A 20,405-nucleotide genomic window follows, 5' to 3' on the forward strand; every position below is an offset into this window, starting at 1 on the left:
AGTGTTAACAGTGGTGAAGGTGTGATGTTGGGATGTTAAGATCCATTTTTATAGAGTAGCTTTCTTTGGTAGGAGTAGCATGATGGGTCCAAAATTTTATGCGGTATATGGTGAGGGTCTGGGGCTTAATGGCAGCCCAGGCAGGTTTTATAGTGCAGGCTTTGCTACCTCACTAACTCCCAAATGGAATAAGATCCATAATAACACATGTGTTCTGAAGTTGATGCAGGGGAGGCAACGTTTTAGTGGCTGCAGGGTCGTTTGGTTTGGTTTTTAGCACTACCTTGATAATCTGTACGCAGGGCTGTATTGGTTTTAGGCGGTTTAAGAACAACTTACTTTCTTAGGTAGGATCTTTTGTCAATGAAGGATCTAGAACTGGATAAGTGTATCCTCGGGACCAAGAATTTAGTTTATTAATCAAGCGGTGGAAGTTCTGTTGTTATGTTGCAACCATGGTTTGTATGAGAGGTTCTAATTATAGGATGCAACTATGATTCTTTGTTGAGGCTTTCTATGGGAGGCTTGGTGCTCGGGTGTGTAGTAGATATTGGGGTTGTTTTGGTTGCACACGGTGCAGTTCCCTGATTTTAGTAGGAGTAGTTCTTACTTCAAGATACAATTGGTTTATTTTTGCTTGAGCCAAAGATGGCATGACCCTAAAGTGTTCCATTTATTTCATTAATTCATTGCTGATAAAAATAATAATAATTATTATTATACATCTTGACTCTAAAATTCAAAATTATTAAGAAGTTGACTTTAAGTCTAATTCAACCTTATAAATCGACTTATAAGGTGAGGTTTGCACTAACATAAATACTATGAAATGTTCTTTTCTCTAACACACATCTGATGGTGTTGGCTCCATTTTCAAATTGGTTCCTTAGAGAATTGAGATGTGGTTGGCGGAATCTAATGGTTGGAACGAACAAGGAGGGCTCCAATAGAGCTATGATTTCCTTGAAGGTGCATGATAGGTAGGGAGAGTGATTGATTGAGCCATATATAACTTGTAGAAGGTGAAGAGAGGCAAGACAAGAGAGTGAGAAAGCATGCAATCTTGGCAGCAATTCACTCATTCATTAATCTTGAATTGTCATGAGCCAAGCACCTCCTTATATAGCTTTAGATGTTTGACCATTCATTACAAAAATAGGTGGAAAAATTAAAATGAAATGGGTTTGAAAATGGCGCCTAAAATGAGCTCACAAGGCAAACATGACAAGGTGTGCTTCATGTGACTCATTTATGTCTAAATGACCAACCTAGGTTAATTAGGAGTCTTCTAAAAACCCTAATTTAACCTAGGTTGGTTTTTAGACAAAGAAGAGAAAACTAAATTGTGGAATATTGCAAGAAATGGTTGTGTGTGTGTGTGTGTGATACTTATGAATATTTATTGATAAAATAATTATAATTTAACCCCTAATTTATGAATTTAAATCTTTTGACATATTTTGTGATTATAATATGAATAAAAACGATTCATTCCCAAATTTGTGTTAATTCAAGGATTCTAGGGGAAAATGGAGATGAAAGTGCTAAAGGAGAATATACAATATAAAAAGGGAAAGCCGGAACGCTCCAACACTCGTCCAAACTCGTCTAAGCCAGAAGACTTTCAGAGGAACTCGCCCAAGCGAGTCCAATCTCGCCCAAACGAGACCACTGGAGAGAGGTTGGACCCCAATCCCAATTTTCTCAATTGAATCAACAACTATTTACTTTGCGTTATTTACATTCTTGCAATCATACACAACAAACATTCTCCAAACTTTTACTTATTGTCTTCTATTTAGTGAATTTTATACTTGATAATTCAACTGTTCCTTGTGGGTTCGGTATCCGCCTTAGGGATAAATTATTGTTTCTGACACGGTACACCTTTCGTAAATTAGTCATCAATGCACATATAAAAATCATTCATATTAATTCCTTGCATACAAAATTATTAAGAGAGTCTCCTAAATATCGATTCCTCGCATATTTATAAAAAATATTTATCATTACATACAAATGTTATAAAGAAATTAACATTTCAAATATATTCCTAACATTCAAATATCTTAAGCATTATCATTTAAGTCAGATTCTTAGAAGTACTTTCCAGACAAATCTAAGGATAACAATCATGAATAATTTCAAGCTTTGAGAATAAAATGATAATACCAATCATCAATCAAGAACTGAATATTATAGATAAATATCACTTCAATACATAAGAGTTTGAACATATTACTCTTAATCTCAAAGGGAAGAATTAGCCACTCATGGTGGTTATTACAAGCATGAACAACAAGAAAAGAAGATCCAAAGCGTTTTTCCTTGACGACTGCCTCCTTTAGGGTTTCCTTCCTTTGGTTCCTCCCAATAATCCCAATGAAGTTTAGGGTTATGACTCACACCTTCTATTTAACCTAATTGGGTTTGGACTAAATGAAATATTTATTCATAATATATTCTTTTGTTTCATCTCTTCTTAAATTCATGAAAATAACACAAAATTGAGAACAAATCATTTTTATTCATTAAATATTACTAAATTTTGACATTTATCAAACACATACATGCAATTGTCTAGTGTTACATGAAAATTTAATGGATTTAATTAAGGCATGCTATTGATTAATTAAAAAACATTTATTTATAAAATTATATTTTGGAAGTTTCTATATTTATTTTGTTTCAATTAGACTTAATTAGTATATATTTTTGTATTTTTTTTGCAGCTTGAGGCAATGAAGACTATGAAGACAATCTTGAAGAAGAATGAACTTATTGATATGTAGTAAAAAAAGGTACATTATGTTTTTTTTTTTTTAACTAAGTTTGTAGTTTTAATTTTGAAGACTTGATCTTTATCATTATACTTGAAGACAATTTTTTTGATTATGTAGTTTGAACACATCATTAAAATATGTGAGATTTCTTGTTGGTTCACTACTATTTCTATACACATTATCCTTCAATACTTATTTTTTCCATCTTGAATTATTGTACGAGTAACTATGAAGCTCAGACACGCTTTATGATCTTCGCTTTCACGCTTCGTACACGTGCCTGACTGCGGCTGATATGTGTATGACACTGTGTCGAACACATTTAGCTGGGCTGGACACGACCCAGTTTGTGGACAAGTCAAAGGACAATTTTGAGTGTTGGAGTGGAAGAAGGAGGAAGACGAACGAAAAAGGAAGAAGGAGAACGTAAAAGGAAGAAGGAGAACGAAGAAGGAGAAGAAAGAAGAAGATGAATAAGGAAGCATTGTGAGAAAGAATTCACGGAAAAAAAGGTAAATAAATGAAATATTTTATTTGAAGATGTAGTTATTTTAAATTGGTCAATACACAATTTCATTATTTTCAACTCAAAAAGTGTGATCTTATATTTTTATTTTACTTTATTTTAAATTACAAACATAAAGTTATTTTTATAATTTTAATTAATTTTTTATTAAAGATTAATATTTTAAAATAATATCAAACTTTTACTTAAAAAAATAAAATATTAAAAATAATATTTTTTTATAATAATCATATTAAAAAAAAAAATTAAAAAAAAATTTAAATAAATAACAATAATTTATATTTAATTATAGGGTTTTAAATAACCTTAAATAAATATAACTAGTTATTGATAAATATTGTTAAGATTATATAAATATAACCAATTACTGATAAATATTTTTATAATCATGTAAATATACCACTTAAAGATAAATATTTGTATGATTATGTAAATACAACTAGTTAATGATAAAGATTTTGATGGTTATGTTAAATATTTTATGATTATATAAATATAATCACTTAATGATAAATATTTATGGTTATGTAAATATAACGACTTAATGATAAATATTTAATGATTATGTAAATATAACCACTTAAAGATAAATATGTGTGTGATTATATAAATATAACTAGTTAATGTAAGACTGGGTGTTTGTATACTTTTCTTCTTCTACTTTGTAAAACCCAAGTATATTCTATTTTTTTCACTTTGAACATTGTAATTTTGTGTGTTGGTGTAAGGCAGTTTCAGAAATTCTGAGAGTTGTGGTGTTGCCAAGGAGTGGTGTTTGTTCTTGAAGGGTTCACACTCTTGGTGTGTGTTTTGTAATCTAGGTTTGATTGCATAGTGAATTCTCAATGGTTAGCTGAGAACTGGATGTAGCTATTGGTTAAGAGTGAACCAGTATAAACCTCTATCTCTATCCCTTCTCTTATATATTGTTTTAATCATTGTTCTTTCTCTGCTAGTATAAACAACTTGTTGTTTCGAGAAAACAACTAATTGAATTTTTGTAAAGAACATTAAAACTGAACTTTTATCCAATTGAACAGAAAATCAATTGGTTGATTTTTTTAGAAATTTTCATTCTACTCTCACAAGTCCACCCCCACCCCCTCTTGTTTAGGCCAGTAATTCTAACAACTTGGACAAGCATGTTCTTCTTCTTGTTGTGAAAGAAATTAGCGTACCTACTCTTTCATACATTCTCTTAAAAGAAATAATATGACATCTAAAAGGGCAAAGGATCTAGTATTTGTCTGTTGTAATCTTCACCTTCTCTTAAGAAATTCCTCAAAAGACAAAAAAGAGAAAACTAAATTGTGGGATATTGCAAGAGATGGTTTTTCATTTGATAACAATGAACTTCTTGAGATTGCTAGTTTATCTATTGATGAAACAGAATTAGAAATTGTATTTTTCAATGAGGATGAACAAATATAATATTCAAACATTATAATTTAAATAAGTTTATCTTTTGTTTTACTTTTTTATAAATGTTTCTTTTAATTTTTTTCATATTAGGAAGTATATTAGTACATTTTAATAATACGTGTATGTATATGATATATATATATATATATATATATATATGTATATGATATATATATATATGTATATGATATATATATATATATGATATATATATATATATATGATATATATATATATATATGTATATGATATATATATATATGTATATGATATATATATATATATATATGTCTTGTTCCGTGTTCTATATTTTTCAATTTAGCAGTATCTTTGTGTTCGTACCGTATCTGTATTCATGTCTATGTCTCATAGATGAGTAATTCCTCTAAAATTAAAAAATGTATTGTTATTTTTGTGAAAACTTTAAACAACGCTTTTAAAATTGTGGTTGTTATAAAGATTTTAGGCAACGATTTTAAAATTGTTGTCTTTATAAAAACGGTTGGCTATTACAAACGGTCACAGTTAAAAAGTCGTTGTCTAAACTTTAGTCTACCATTTTTATGCTTTAGGTCATGGTTTTATGTTATTGCCTAAAGTAATATTTATTTTAGTGTGTGGAATAATTTTTTGCTTTTTTTTTTAATACTTTTGGTAAGTAGAACAATGTTCAACGATCTTCTAGTTGGTGTTTGGTTCGTGTAAGTTGACTATGTAGTACAACGAAGAAACAAATTAGTTGTACACTTCTCATGAAGAATTTTCATTAAAAGGGATGAATTACAATTTTGTCGATAAGGCGCCGTGTATAAATAAATCTCTGATCTTAAGAAAAGGAAAAAATCACACTCAACCTCAAGATTAAACTCAAGTCAATCCTCCACTCTTTTCTCTCAAAAATGAAAAAAATAAAATGAAAGCAACTGGTTAGAAGCAATTGCTGGTGTTGAAACAAGAAAGGAGGCAGAATGATGAAAGGAATTGAAGAAATTTAGGCTTTGTTAACATTTGGGAAGATCAGCTGGCGGTGGAAACAACTTCTGATTTGGGAGCTTTCCATCCAAGACAAGCCAGGCCATCTTAAGTCCCCAGGTTGTGTGCACTTCCAAGTGACAATGCATGAACCATACCCCTGCACACATACAATTTAATTACATTTCATTCTCTTTTTATATTTTAATAATTTATCAAAATGAATCAAACTAGTTTTTGAACTAAAATGAAAATTTAATGATGTAACCGACCTGGATTATCTGCTAAGAATCTGATAGCAACCCATCCACCAGAAGGGACTCCAACTGTGTTTCTTTCAACAGGATCAACAACATTGAACTTTGCTGGGTCCTTATTTGGGTCATAGTTCCCAAAACCTTGACCAACAACAAAGAAGTTAAAGCCATGCAAATGGAGAGGGTGACTTTCAGCACCAAGAATGCTGGTGTCCTGCATCACAAGCTCTACACTTGTGTTGAAGGGAAGAACCACCACCTTTGTTCCATTGCTCACCATAGTGTTGTTTGGAGGGGTCCCAGTATAGTTGAATGGAACCAATGGTTTGGTAGGGAAGTCTGTGGTGTAAACTCCATTGGATTGCCCAAAGAAGTGTGCTTGAAGAAGAGCAGTGGTTGGTTGTATATAAGACACATTGTTCACTGATGCTGAAAACTTTGTTGTATTGGTGGGTCCTTGACAAGTTTGGTTTTTCTGGCAGGGAGTTGTGCCAAGGCTCACTGTAAAGAAAAAGTGTTTATCAACTTTCTGGGGTACATTGGCTGGAAACTGAGCACTTGCTAAGCTGCGGAGTTTGTTGGTGAATTTTGTGGCAAAAGTGGTGTCGTTGAGTGCAGGGAGAATAGGTTTGAGGAGGGGAAGCTTTTTAAGTGAAGCAGTTGAATGATGAGCATTTTGTGGGGTTTTGTATTCCAATATGGCAGCCACAGTTGAGTTGTCAAAAGTGCCAAGGCCAGTGGCATACGGTCTAGCAGTCATGAGAAATGTGGCGTTGGGATAGTGAGACTTTGTTTTCAGAAGAACATTAGTGGTTTGTCCAGGAGCAATAAGGAGGGTATTGGTGGTGAAAGGCTTCACATAAACTGCATCTGCTTCGACAACTGTGAGTGTGTGATTTGCAATGCTGAAAAATAGCTCATCATTAAGTGCTGCGTTGATGAATCGTAAAAGGTAAATCTTCCCTGGCTTCACCTTCAGCTTGAATGTATCTGTGAACAATCAGATCTTACAAAGAATCAAGATATTGGCTGTAGATAACATTTCTATGCATGAGATCTTACAAACAATAGTGTAGTGCACGTTTTTCTTTCTTTCCTTCCAGGGACTATTGTGATGATTATTTAATTGTGTTGTAACATTAATTATGTAACATTTAGATTGATTAGAATGTGATACCTTTGCGAGAGCAGTTGTACAATGGCCCTGGAAATCCATTAATTGTGTATGCATCAGAGACATTTGGCCCTCCACCAGTTTGCGTGGCCTGGGTTACGACTGCCTCAGGATCTACATTCCACCATTCTCCTAAAAGGATATTATGTGAAAGCATGATTAGCTTATGCAAATTATGAAATTAGGAAAAGGTTGATTTGATTTTTTGTATAGTGATTTCCTCACCAAACACCATAGGAACTTCCTTGTGGGGTTTAGCAAAAGGATATTGAGCATTGAGCTTGGGAAGAATGATGAGAGGACCATAAAGACTTGCTCTTAGCCATGATATATGGGCATGCCAAAACAGTGTTCCCCTTTGGCCAGTAATGGTGTAATTGTAAACATAAGTTTGACCAGTTTGGATGGGGCATTGAGTCACATATGCTGGCCCATCAGCCCACCCTGATCGAAGCTGTCGAATACCATGCCTGGTTTTCAAACCAAACCAAGTTTTTAGCATATTATTGGCATGCCATGTTGAAATCATATATATTAAGGTTACTACAATTACACAACATTTTCTTTTCTGATCTCAAAACACAGTTATTTACCAGTGAATGGTGATATTGTTGGGCACATGGTTAGTCACTTTGATAAGAAGACGATCTCCCTCCCTTGCCACAATGCGAGGTCCTGGAAACTGCCCATTCACTGTCACCATGCTCTTTGTGTGGCACAGTCTTGTCACATTTTGGTGCCGTATCTGTGTCAGCATATTAAATAAATTTCTCACTCACAGACCCAACATAGGAACATAAAACAAGTCAATAATAATGTAAAATGAGTGTTATAAGGAAGTACTTCAAAATGGTAGTGTCTCGTACTGCCACCCAGAGAAACCTCAAACATGCACAAATTTATCAACAGCACAAGGAAAACTGGGATTTGCACAAGAGAAACACCCATACTTTGGCTTAATGTGTAAAGCTTGATTATCTGGCAATCTGCAAAACTCTTGGTTATTGGTAGGTGTTTGAACTTAGAATTTATGAAATGGGAGAAAATGGAATTTCGTATTTATAGGAGGGATTCAGCTGAAGGATGTGATTAGGTGGTGCAACATGACCTGATTCTAGGAGAAGCTGAATCAATGTCGCTGTATTTTAACCACAATAGTTGTTAGAACTACTTAAGAGTAGTGTCAAAGCCATTCAATATTACTTTGACCTTCTTCTTCTGCAAATCCAACACCTTAAAATATATTTCTTCTTGTAAATCCAATAGTATTTCTGTACATGGAAGATGACATGTGAGAGGAAGTGAATTGATGATAGAGGACATATCCTTGGTCAAATGTAACTTTCTCAACTAATATTCTTGTTTCCGAAGTAAGAATGTTCCTTTATAGTATGTCATTTTCTAAGTTCAGGTCATATATCAGTGTTATAGGTTTTTACACTAAAAACAGAAGTCTAATTTTCACGGGAATGATTAATTGAAGCCATTTTCTTCAATTACACAACAAGCCTTAGGTGTGGCCTCTCTCGTGTGCACGGAAATATAAAACAACAAGAAAATTATTAACTTAGTTTGGTCTCTTTGTGATCAATTAAATCATTAGTTATATGCTAATAATAAATACACTACACCATCCTAATAATTTACTTTTTCATTTCATTGATTTTAACAAGTTAGTAAAAGACACGTTTCATTTCCAAATTGACTATATATTCAATTTTACTGAAATGCAGTTTCGATATATTACTCACAATAAAAAGTATTGCTTATGAATAAATTATTGTTTATCCTCTGATTTGTTAAAACGGCACTAAACTGAAGCTTGGTACAACTCATTACTATTAAATTTGTCAAAATATTTACGATAAATGTTTATATTTGGAATTTTCTTTTCTTACTTTTGAGTTTCAAATCACTATTTCAATACATAATGACCATGGTAAGCAATGAATAGAAAGCAGCTGCTTTACATCCTAATCAAATTAATCATCACTAAAATGATATATATTTTACACTAATGACAAGAAAACACAATAATTTCGTAAAGGTTTTTTTTTTCCTGTACCATCATAGCTTTTTTTACACCTCATGATAAGGTAAAAATATCATTTTATCCAAAAAAAAATATTTTAAATTTTCCAATCTGGATTATGAAATTCAGGTGGTATTCTCAATCCAAAAACAACTTCTAAATTCTATAATTCAAAAATTTTCTAAATCAGTCATTCCAAAAGGAAAAACGTTAATAAAATAAAAAATATTTTTGATATTTAAAAAAATATGGATGTATCACAAAAAGTATGATATAGGAAGAAACAACTACTCATAAATAATAAATAATATAAATCGATCATAAATAATACAAACCGAGAGAAATAAAAACTAGTTTGAATTATTTTTTAAAATATAACTTTTCAAAATTTATTTTAAAATATCTTGACCAAGTTCACATATATATGAAATTATATTTCAATCTTTTGTTGTTGATTATTTTTGTCTCGTATAATGTAAAGCTTATAATATTTAATTTAATTATTCTATAAATATTATATAATCTTAAAAAAATATTTATTGCCAACTTAATTATATAATTCAAATATTACATCAGTTAGTAGTAAAATAATATTTTAACAGTTCAATCATTAATTAGTCCAATTTTATGAAAGAATGTATGGTGCAGGTTTTAGTCTTGGTCGAAAATATAAAAGGAATAAAAACTAACTAAAATTACCAACTTTTGCCATTTATAGTTACCGCATAGTATGGTACCTAATGTTGTTTGACTTGTCTCGTTGTTGCAACTCTATGACCTAAAATGTCTTCATTTTTTAGTGTTAAATGATTAAAGCTTCAATTTCACTCGAATATCCTATTCCACCTGTTACCCGTACAATTTCATATTCTGGTAACTTTAAATGATTTCAAGATTAATAGAATATAGTACAAACCATTAGATTCATAAATATTTGGAATTTAACAAACTTATTTGACTGTGAAATGCTCCTTAGTAATAAAAAAAACCACAAATATTGTACCACTTGACGTAAGCCAAAGATCTTTTGAGCAGGAGATAAAGTGTATATTTCATAATTAGAAGGCCGAACAATTGAAAGCAAGGTTTTTTTATAACATAAGTTACAAATACAATTGAATAAAAAGGTGAAAAGATTAAATGTTGATGTTTTTAATTTTTTTTTTCAAATAAACCAATTTTAAACACCTTGCTTTACTACTGCTTAATCTGCACATAACATATACCTTCCATACCCGTCAGCCAGCTCAAGAAAAAATCATGAGTACGTGCCACTAACCAAAACTGAATGGAGGACAAAAACAAATGCATGTAGCAGACATAACCAATAGATACTAGAGTTTATGTATAAAACCATGGTACATCTATTCGCATACATTGAATAGTTGTTTGATTTTTTTTTCTTTTGCAAAAATTTGTTACAGAATCTGTACCCATGTACCTTCCAAACCCCTAAGTCGCCTAAAGAGAAATTCATGAAGATGTGTCACCATACAATGAGGCTTATTTAATTGTTTTATGCAGATATTGGACACAATATCCAATTTGAGAAAGACAAAACCACTTTCCTGTTTATATTTCACCACAACCAAGTTTTTAGTTTTACCATATGTATCATCTCTAAAAACCACTTTATTCCGTTGATTCTAATAAATACTCCAAATCAAAGATAGCCACAGTTTTCGAGACTTCATTTTGATTTTTTGTCAAGTTTGTAAGTTAAAACTCTATAAAATGTTGAATGAGGTTATTATGTTGAATTAAGTGAATATCCACCCACCTACAACATGTCTTTCAGGCTGAAAAAGCAACCCTAAATTCTAAAAATAAATGTTGCAGTGATTTTTGGCATAACTGGCATAACAGACAAAGTGTATTAGTAATGTTTATCCATCTCCTAATTAAATTAATTCTAGAAGGTAGTATGTTTATAGGAACGCCCTCCATACACTAGTGCAAAATGAAGAAAAGAATGTTCTTTATTTAGTGTGGTTTTGCGCTTAAACGCATTCGTAAAAAACGCGGTGACATTTTTAAAATTAATTTGATTTATAAATGCGGCTAAACGTAAAAATCGCATTTGTAAATCAAGCGCTTTGATTTACAAATGCGGTTGTTTGTAAATGAGCTACATACAGTCTCACCTAATTCAATGTGAAATCACTAAAACACAGTTCAAAACAATTACACAACCATTGTTCTTGAATCCTACAAGAACATGGCACACCTTGCTGAAAAACTCTATTCCAGCACACACAACTCTTCAAGAAACCCTGTCAAGAAGAGTCTTACAATCACACTTTACAAATAAATGAAAGATGAAATGAATACACCTGGAAAGAGAATGCAGAAATCTGACTTAGACCAGTAGAACAGATTGCACGCACAGTCAGCACCTCCAACCAAGCCTTAGAACCAAGCAAGAACAAACACAGTTTCTCATTTTCAAAAATCTTTTAAGAACATGTACTGATTCTTTGAAAATACTCAATCTCAGTTATAAAACTTGTTTTCTCAACTCTCTTTTTTAAGTCAGAACCAACTCTCCTTTTATAAGAAACATTTTATAACAGTCTTTTTAAAAAACCAGTTAAAGCAGTTATAAAAAGAACAGATTGAAAATAAAATGAATAGATTTATTTTCAAAAGCAAAGAGAGTTTTAGAAAGGATGTAGCTTGGTTACAAGAGATTTAAGTCAAGCTTCTTGGTGCAAAGATAAAGTGTGGAAAACTCTTAAGAGTTAGGCACCAGACTAAAAACAATCTATTCATTTAAGGAAGAACATATTCATTTTCAAAAAGATAACTAGAGATATTTGAATAGATGAAACTCATTCGTTTTGATAGAATGAAGACTAAATCAAGATTCTTGATACACAAACTCGGGTTACCAAAAACTTTTAGCAAACCATCAGTTTAAGAAACAATTTATTTATTTAAAAAAGAATAGATTCACTTTCTGTGCAATAAAGAGTATTTTGGTAAACCATGTGAAAAACATTCTTAGAAAACTTTGTGCTTGCTCTTATCACATGGTTAAGGGTGAAGAGGTGGGTCAGAGGCAAAAAGCTCACTTTAAACAACCACTAATATATACCTAGGACAACCTCAAAAACAAATACAAGCTTCAAAGCGAAATACACAAATGTCTTCATCAAACACATTGTCTTGAAGGGGCAACATCCATCTTCAACAATCCCCCCCTATTTGATGGAGACAAAATCCCATTGCTCAGTTGCTTTGAAGAGAGATCAACACCTGTACTGCACCAAATACCAAAAATACAAAAGTTGAAAGTGATCACAACATAAACCATATTTAAGGCACAGAGTGTAACTCCCCGTATCACCTAGCATGGTGAGCTATTTTTCTCCCCCTTTGGATTCATCAAACAACATTTTAGCATAGAAAAATATAAAACCAGATGAAAGCCAAACATAACAGTCCAGAAAACCAATATAAATTGTTCAACAGATTACAGAAACATAAACTAGGGAAAAGGTAAGCATAAAGACAAGGCATTTCTACTCCTTGTAGTACAGTTCTGCCAACTGCACCTGAACACCTTCAATTTGATGATCGAGATGCTGGAACCTGGCTTGAGTTGCCTCGAAATAGGTCTTTTGTTCCTCTGACAGTGCATCAAGTTGAGACAGGACTTGCCTCTCAAACATGGAAATGGGTTCACCTCTGTATTTTGGAGCTTGATAGGCAACAAGAGCATTGTGGTGAGTTGCAACAACATCTTCATTCATTGATTGTGGTTCTGGTGATCCTCCTATGTATTTTGTAGAAGGAGATCTCATTCTTTCAATCCTAGCATGGTCAGCAGGGGACTCCATCCTGTGTGATGAAGTGTGGTGAACTTCATAGCAAGATTGTTCAGCAGCTTGCACAGTATCATCTTCCATAAGCACTACATCATCTCCCTCATTATTGTTGAGGTTTGAACCTCCACGTTCCTCCTTGTGAGTCTTGCTTTTGAGAAACACCCAACAATCATCTACTTTGTGAAATCCCATCTTTAGGAGAGTTGAATTATCAATCTCACTCACAACTTTGATGGTCTCATTCCTCTCATTAGTAGTGTCAATACCAAAATGATCAATTAATTTTGACACAAGAATAGCATAAGGAAATCTGTAATCAGTTAACCTTTTTGATTTCAACATATGCTCCATGATAATGTACACCCAGTTAACTTTGATTAGATTCATGATGCAATAAAGGAGGATTAAATCCTCTTCATGTAAGACAACATGATTAGTGCCTCTAGGAATGAGTTGCCATGCAATGATGTAGGCAACTAATCTTGGAGTTAAAGTCAGATTACTTGCATGGAACCTGTTGACACTCTGAGCTGGATTTCTTACACAGCTCCTGTAGTATTGGATTTTGTTGAACTCTTGAATCCCATTTGTGTTCCCTTTTCCAACCTTCAAACCAGAATATTTGATTCCAGCCACTGAATTCCACACATCATTTGTGACTTTCATCTTGATGCCTTTCACATAGGACACAAGGTTCTTCCCATCCAGAGTTAAATTTGTGTAAAAGACCTTAACCAGGTCAGGATATACATTACCAATCATCTCTAGGAACTGCTTCAGTTTTTTATGCTTCAATGCAGATCTGGTTTCAACCAATTTCTCAGTTTTCAGCCAGGAGAATTCTAAAACCTTAGGTATGTTGATTTGCTTTCTACTCATCTCGTGTATGTAAGCAGTAATCCCTTCTTCATCTCCAGCAAACCAATTCTCTAGTACCTCTTGAGAATTGTTGTGTTTTTCCTGATTCTTCTTTTTCTGCCGTTAAGAAGAAGCCATTGTTGAACCAGTTTTAAATCTGCACATCAATTAACTTGAAGACATATTAGTGTGGAGTGAACAACATGTAGCAACAAATAATAAAAGAAAGACATTACCTTACAAGGTTTGAGTCAAGTGGTGAATGGTGAGAAATAACAATGTTTTAAAACAAATTTATATAGAGAAACATTGATATTTTGATGAAGCGGTTTAGAGCAGAGATACACGAGGATTTTGTTCTCTGTATATGTGTAGAGTATCTTTGAAAAGGGGTAGGAAATATTTTGAATCACGATGCATACATATCACACCTCAATTAAGCAGCCAATGCATGAAATCAGTTACAAGACATGACCAAAACTGTCAAAGATACGGTGGTTAATACCCATTATGTCAGTCAATCAGTCAAAGAGCAGATATTTATGTTTTTCTCTCCTAGTCATCAATGTACACCAAAATCAAGAAAAATAAATACATTTAATTGATAATAAACAAATTTATTTTTTACTGCAGTGGACAATTAACATTTATAATACCCAATTCATTTAGCAGAAAATTAAACCTATCTTTGGCCAAGGGTTTTGTAAACAAATCTGCAAGTTGCAAATCAGCGCCAATGAATTTAATTTCACATGTTCCATTTGATATATGTTCTCTTAGAAAGTGATGTCTTATTTCAATATGTTTTGTCCTTGAATGCATAATAGGATTTTTAGTTAAATTGATGACCCTAGTATTATCACATAGCAAAGGTATATATTAAGCAAGATACCAAAGTCATTTAATTGCTGCCTTAGCCATAGGGTTTGAGCACAACAACTCCCTGCAACAATGTACTCTGTTTCAACAGTAGAGAGAGCAACATAGGCCTGCTTTTTGCATTGCATGAGATCAAGCTTGATCCAAGCAAGTGACAGGTGCCACTGGTGCTCTTTTTATCAATCTTGCAACCTGCAAAGTCTGAATCAGAGTAACCAGTCAAGCTTAATGAAATATTACCTGGATACCACAAGCCAACTTCTTTTGTTCCTTGTAGATATTTTAGAATCCTTTTAGCAACATTGAAATGTGATTCTTTTGGAGTAGATTGGAAACGAGCACACATGCACACTGCAAACATTATGTCAGGTCTGCTGGCAGTGAGATACAATAAGGACCCTATAAGCCCTCTGTACTTAGTCTCATCAACAGAATTTCCAGCAATATCATGATCTAAATGGCAGCTAGTTGAGAAAGGTATGTTGATTGGTTTGCACTTGTTTATTCCAAATTTTCTCAGTAGATCCTTGCAATACTTAGCTTGATTTAAGAATATGTCATCCTTGAGTTGTTTGACCTGCAAGCCTAGAAAATAATTCGACTCACCCACCATAGACATTTCAAACTCACTCTTCATGATTTCCACAAATGTTTCACACAATTCTTCATTGTTTGACCCAAATATGATATCATCCACATAGACTTGAACTAGAATTGTGTCATCCTCTTTCTTCTTAATGAACAAAGTTTTATCTGATGTGCCTCTGTCATAGCCTTGTGAGGTCAGAAAATCACTCAACCTCTCATACCATTCTCTAGGGGCTTGCTTAAGCCCATAGAGAGCTTTCTTGAGTTTGAATACATATTCTGGATGTTGATGGTCTTCAAATCCTGGGGGCTGTGAAACAAATACTTCATTGATATAACCATTCAAGAAGGCACTTTTCACATCCATTTGGAATAACTTGAACCCTTTTATGCAGGAAAAAGCAAGGAGAAGTCTGAAAGCTTCAAGTCGAGCCACTGGTGCATATGTTTCATCATAATATATTCCCTCTTCTTGGTTATACCCTTTAGCCACAAGTCTGACTTTATTTCTGGTAATCACCCCATGCTCATCCATCTTGTTTTTGAATATCCACTTTGTTCCAATGATGTTCATTTTAGGTATTCTAGGAACAAGTGACCATACCTCATTCAGAGTAAACTGATTCAGTTCCTCTTGCATAGCCAGAATCCAGTTGTTGTCCTTGAGAGCTTCATTCAGATTTTTAGGTTCCTCTTGTGAAACAAATGTCATTGTCTCACACAGATTATTTAGAGAATTCCTAGTTGAAACACTTTTTTCAGTATTTCCAATGATATTATCAAGGGTGAGATCTCTTGGGGTCTTCCATTCTCTTGGTAAATCTGCAGAAACAGTAGGTTCTTTGACAACATGTGAGTCAACATCATCTATATGAATAAACTCATTTTTATGTAAAACAGATTTTAAATCATCACATTCTAAGTCATCTGTAACAGATTTTGGTATGCAATTATGAGTTTCATCAAATACAACATGCATTGATTCTTCCACTGTGAGCAATCTTTTATTGAAAACCCTATAAGCATGATCATTCAAAGCATAGCCAATATGAATTCCTTCATCAGATTTTCCATCAAATTTTCCCAAATTCTCTTTGCCATTATTCAATACAAAGCATTTACATCCAAACACTCTAAGATGACTTACACTAGGTTTTCTATCCTTATATAGCTCATAAGGTGTTTTCTTAAGGATAGGCCAAATTAAGGTTATTTTTAACACATAAGCTGCAGTATAGACTGCATCTTTCTAGAAATATTTAGGAAGCTTGGATTCATTGAACATAGTCCTAGCAAGTTCCTCTAGTGATCTATTTTTCCTCTCAACAACACCATTTTGCTGGGGAGTCCTAGGGGCTGAAAAACTATGTGATATCCCATGTTTTTCACAAAATCTTTCAAACTTAGCATTTTGAAACTCACCCCCGTGATCACTACGAATAGATTTCACATAGCAGCCATTTTCATTTTGCAGAACCTTAGCCAGTTTTTTAAAAGCTTTATAAGCATCATTTTTGTAAGCAAGAAAGAGAGTCCATGTATATCTAGAATAATCATCAACAATAACCAATGCATACAAATTTCCAGCCAAGCTACCAACTCTAGAGATCCAAACAGACCCATATGCAGAACATCCAAGGCTTTCTTAGTAGAAATAATGTCCTTTGATTTAAAGGAAGTTCTGATTTGTTTACCTTTCACACATGCATCACAGAGCCTGTTATCCTGAAATTTTATATTAGGCAAACCAGACACAAGATCCTTGGATTTCAATTTATTCAAGTGATTAGTGTGAATGTGAGTTAACCTTCTGTGCCACAGCCAAGACTCATCACTTTTAGACAAAAAACATTCATTTACAGAATGAGTTTCCAAGATATCCAAGAGATATATGTTATTCACTCGTTTACCAGTAAACAACACCTTACCAGAGGAATCATGTGAGATTGTGCACCCATTTGACTTGAAGTTTACCTTGTACCCTTTTTCACATAGTTGACTGATACTTAGAAGACTATGTCTAAGTCCTTCCACATAAAGCACATTCTCAATGGTGGTTGAATTTCCAGTTCCAACAGTTCATCTTCCTAGGATTCTTCCACAGTTATTGTCCCCATAAGTGACATGTCCCTCTGCCTTGAGTTTTAAGCTTGTGAACTTGGTTAGGTCACCAGTCATATGTTTTGAACATCCACTGTCCAAATACCACTGTTTTTCTTGCTGCTTTTCTGCAAAACAAAACAGAAATAATACACATGGTACCCTTTTTAGTCTAGGGTCCAGCAGAGATTAATACCTCTCCTTTGGAAGCCATTTGGCCAAGCTTTTAGGAACAAGGTATTTCCTAACAATGCATGTCCTAGAAGTATGCCCATATTTCATACAATAAAAGCAAGTAACAGAATATGCCTTTTTGCCATTGTTGAAAGATGAAAAACTAGTTTTTGTTGGAACAAAAAAACTTGAAAGCTTTTTAACATTGTTTACTTTTCCAAGATTATAGTCAATTCCATTTTTGTTGAAAACAACATTTTGGTGAACCTAGAAGAGACTCAAGAATATCTCTACCTTTAGTGAAATTGGATAAAGTTTTCAGCAAATACTCAACTTGTTTTTCAAGCTTTTTACAGTTTTCACATTCTTTATGGAAGCATGCAAACATGTCAATTCAAGACTTACAAGATCAGTTTTAGCCTTATGCAGTTCTTCCTCAAGAGATTTTACCTTAGGTGCAAGTACATTATTTACTTTTTGCAATTTACTGCATATAACAGCTAACATATTTGCCTCATCATGCGTTTCTTTGAAAGCAACCAACAGTTGATCATAATTGTTAGATTCCATGGAGAAGTCACTAACTGAATCTATATTGATCCTTCATCTTTCATCATGAAACACAGATTGATTTCTTCACTCTCTGTTGAAGAGCTACTTGTTGAAGACACTTCATTCTCTTCCCAAGAGATGTAAGCTCTTCTCCCCTTACTTCTTTCAACCTTCTTGTTGGCTGGTTTTTCTTTAGTTTGATTGTTTGGACAATCCATCTTAATATGTCTTGTTTTACCACAACCAAAGCAAGTATAGTTAGAAGAATTAGATTCATTCGGTTTAGGATACCTTCTTTTCTGTTGAGTCCTATTTATGTCTTTCTTCTTTAGGAATCTGCTGAACCTTTTTGTGAGTAGACTTATTGTTTCATCATGTTCAGCATCTTCTGCCTCCTCACTGATATCATTTTGTACACTTGCTTTCAATTCAAGTCCCTTAGTTTTCTTTTCCACTGTTTCTTGCTCTTTAAGCCTTTTGAGCTTCAACTCAAGCTCCATTAATTTTCCAAACAATGCAGCAGTGGACAGCTTTGACAGGTCTCGGCTTCCTGAGATTGCAGTTACTTTAGGTTGCTAGCTCCTATCAAGACATTTCAACACCTTTATATTGAGCTCTTCTTTGTCAAACTCTTTTCCCAGTCCAGTAAGATGATTTACAATGTGGGTAAATCTCTTTTGTACATCAGCAATGGTTTCTTCAGGTTGCATCCTGAAAAGCTCATATTATTGAATGAGTGAATGCTTTCTTGATCTCGTCACATCATCCGTTCCCTCATGAGTTACCTCCAAAACCTCCCACATTTCCTTAGCAAAATTGCATTGAGATATTATGAAGAATTCATCCATTGTCAATGCAGAGGTTATTATGTTCTTTGCTACTGAGTCAAATTGAGCTTTCTTTCTCTCACATTCATTCCATTCAGACCTTGGTTTCTTCAATGTTTCATCCTTGATAACCTGCATTGGCACAAAGGTCCATCGACCACAGCCTCCCAAATACCAAAGTCAATAGATTCCATTAAAATTTTCATTCTAATTTTCTAGAAAGCATAATTTTGCTTAGTGTATTAAGAAAGTTATATCAGTTGGGTGATTTTCTGATATTAATCAAGTTGATTAGCAAGCAACGTTCACATTGATTTCCATAGAATAAAATGTGAGAGCAAAAACAGTAAAATACACCCCTTGAATACAGAGTCAAACTTTTGATTGAAACTTGTCAATTAATTGAGTCAACTTTCACAAAACAATGAACTGTAATTATATTCAACAACCCATACAAATTTTCACAGAAGTTTCAAACTGATTTTCCATAAATCAAGAACAATATGAACAAGTCCAAAAAGAACATATTTATTCTTAATTGAACATATTTAATTTCTGTCATATTAACAAACGAATCAGTAAAAAAAAAATGCAGAGATGAAGAGAGATTGAACACAATGAGATTATAATGGATCACTCAAATGAGCTACATTTAGTCTCACCTAATTCAAGGTGAAATCCACTAAAACACAGTTCAAAACAATTACACAACCATTGTTCTTGAACCCTACAAGAACATGGCACACCTTGCTGAAAAACTTTATTCCAGCACACACAACTCTTCAAGAAACCCTATCAAGAAGAGTCTTACAATCACACTTTACAAAGAAATGAAAAATGAAATGAATACACCTGGAAAGAGAATGCAGAAATCTGACTTAGACCAGTAGAACAGATTGCACACACAGTCAACACCTCCAACCAAGCCTTAGAACCGAGCAAGAACAAGCACAATTTCTGATTTTCAAAAATCTTTTAAGAACACGTACTGATTCTTTGAAAATACTCAATCTCAGTTATAAAACTTGTTTTCTCAACTCTCTTTTTTAAGTCAGAACCAACTCTCCTTTTATAAGAAACATTTTATAACAGACTTTTTAAAAAAACAGTTAAAGCAGTTATAAAAAGAACAGATTGAAAATAAAATGAATAGATTTATTTTCAAAAGCAAAGAGAGTTTTAGAAAGGATGCAGCTTGGTTACAAGAGATTTAAGTCAAGCTTCTTGGTGCAAAGATAAAGATATGGAAAACTCTTAAGAGTCAGGCACCAGACTAAAAACATTCTATTCATTTAAGGAAGAACATATTCATTTTCAAAAAGATAACAAGAAATATTTGAATAGATGAAACTTTGTCGTTTTCATAGAATGAAGACTGAGTCAAGATTCTTGATACACAAACTCAGGTTACCAAAAACTTTTAGCAAAACA

At 33.2% G+C, this 20,405-nt stretch overlaps 1 protein-coding gene across 1 annotated transcript; it reads right to left on the reverse strand.

Annotated features, from left to right (window-relative positions):
* Nucleotides 1-5,466: 5,466 nt before the first annotated feature.
* On the reverse strand, nucleotides 5,467-8,168 carry LOC137825700 (laccase-17). Its single transcript, XM_068631437.2, has 6 exons — nucleotides 7,978-8,168; nucleotides 7,728-7,879; nucleotides 7,360-7,604; nucleotides 7,138-7,266; nucleotides 5,976-6,950; nucleotides 5,467-5,863 (listed from the first exon to the last, which is right to left on the reverse strand). Exons 1-6 carry the CDS (start codon nucleotides 8,080-8,082, stop codon nucleotides 5,733-5,735), a joined length of 1,737 nt encoding a protein of 578 aa, XP_068487538.1. The 5' UTR covers nucleotides 8,083-8,168; the 3' UTR covers nucleotides 5,467-5,732.
* Between the last annotated feature and the right edge of the window lie 12,237 nt (nucleotides 8,169-20,405).

This window comes from Phaseolus vulgaris, chromosome 8, assembly GCF_051622355.1.
Source record: "Phaseolus vulgaris cultivar YP4 chromosome 8, ASM5162235v1, whole genome shotgun sequence".
NCBI lineage: Eukaryota > Viridiplantae > Streptophyta > Magnoliopsida > Fabales > Fabaceae > Phaseolus > Phaseolus vulgaris.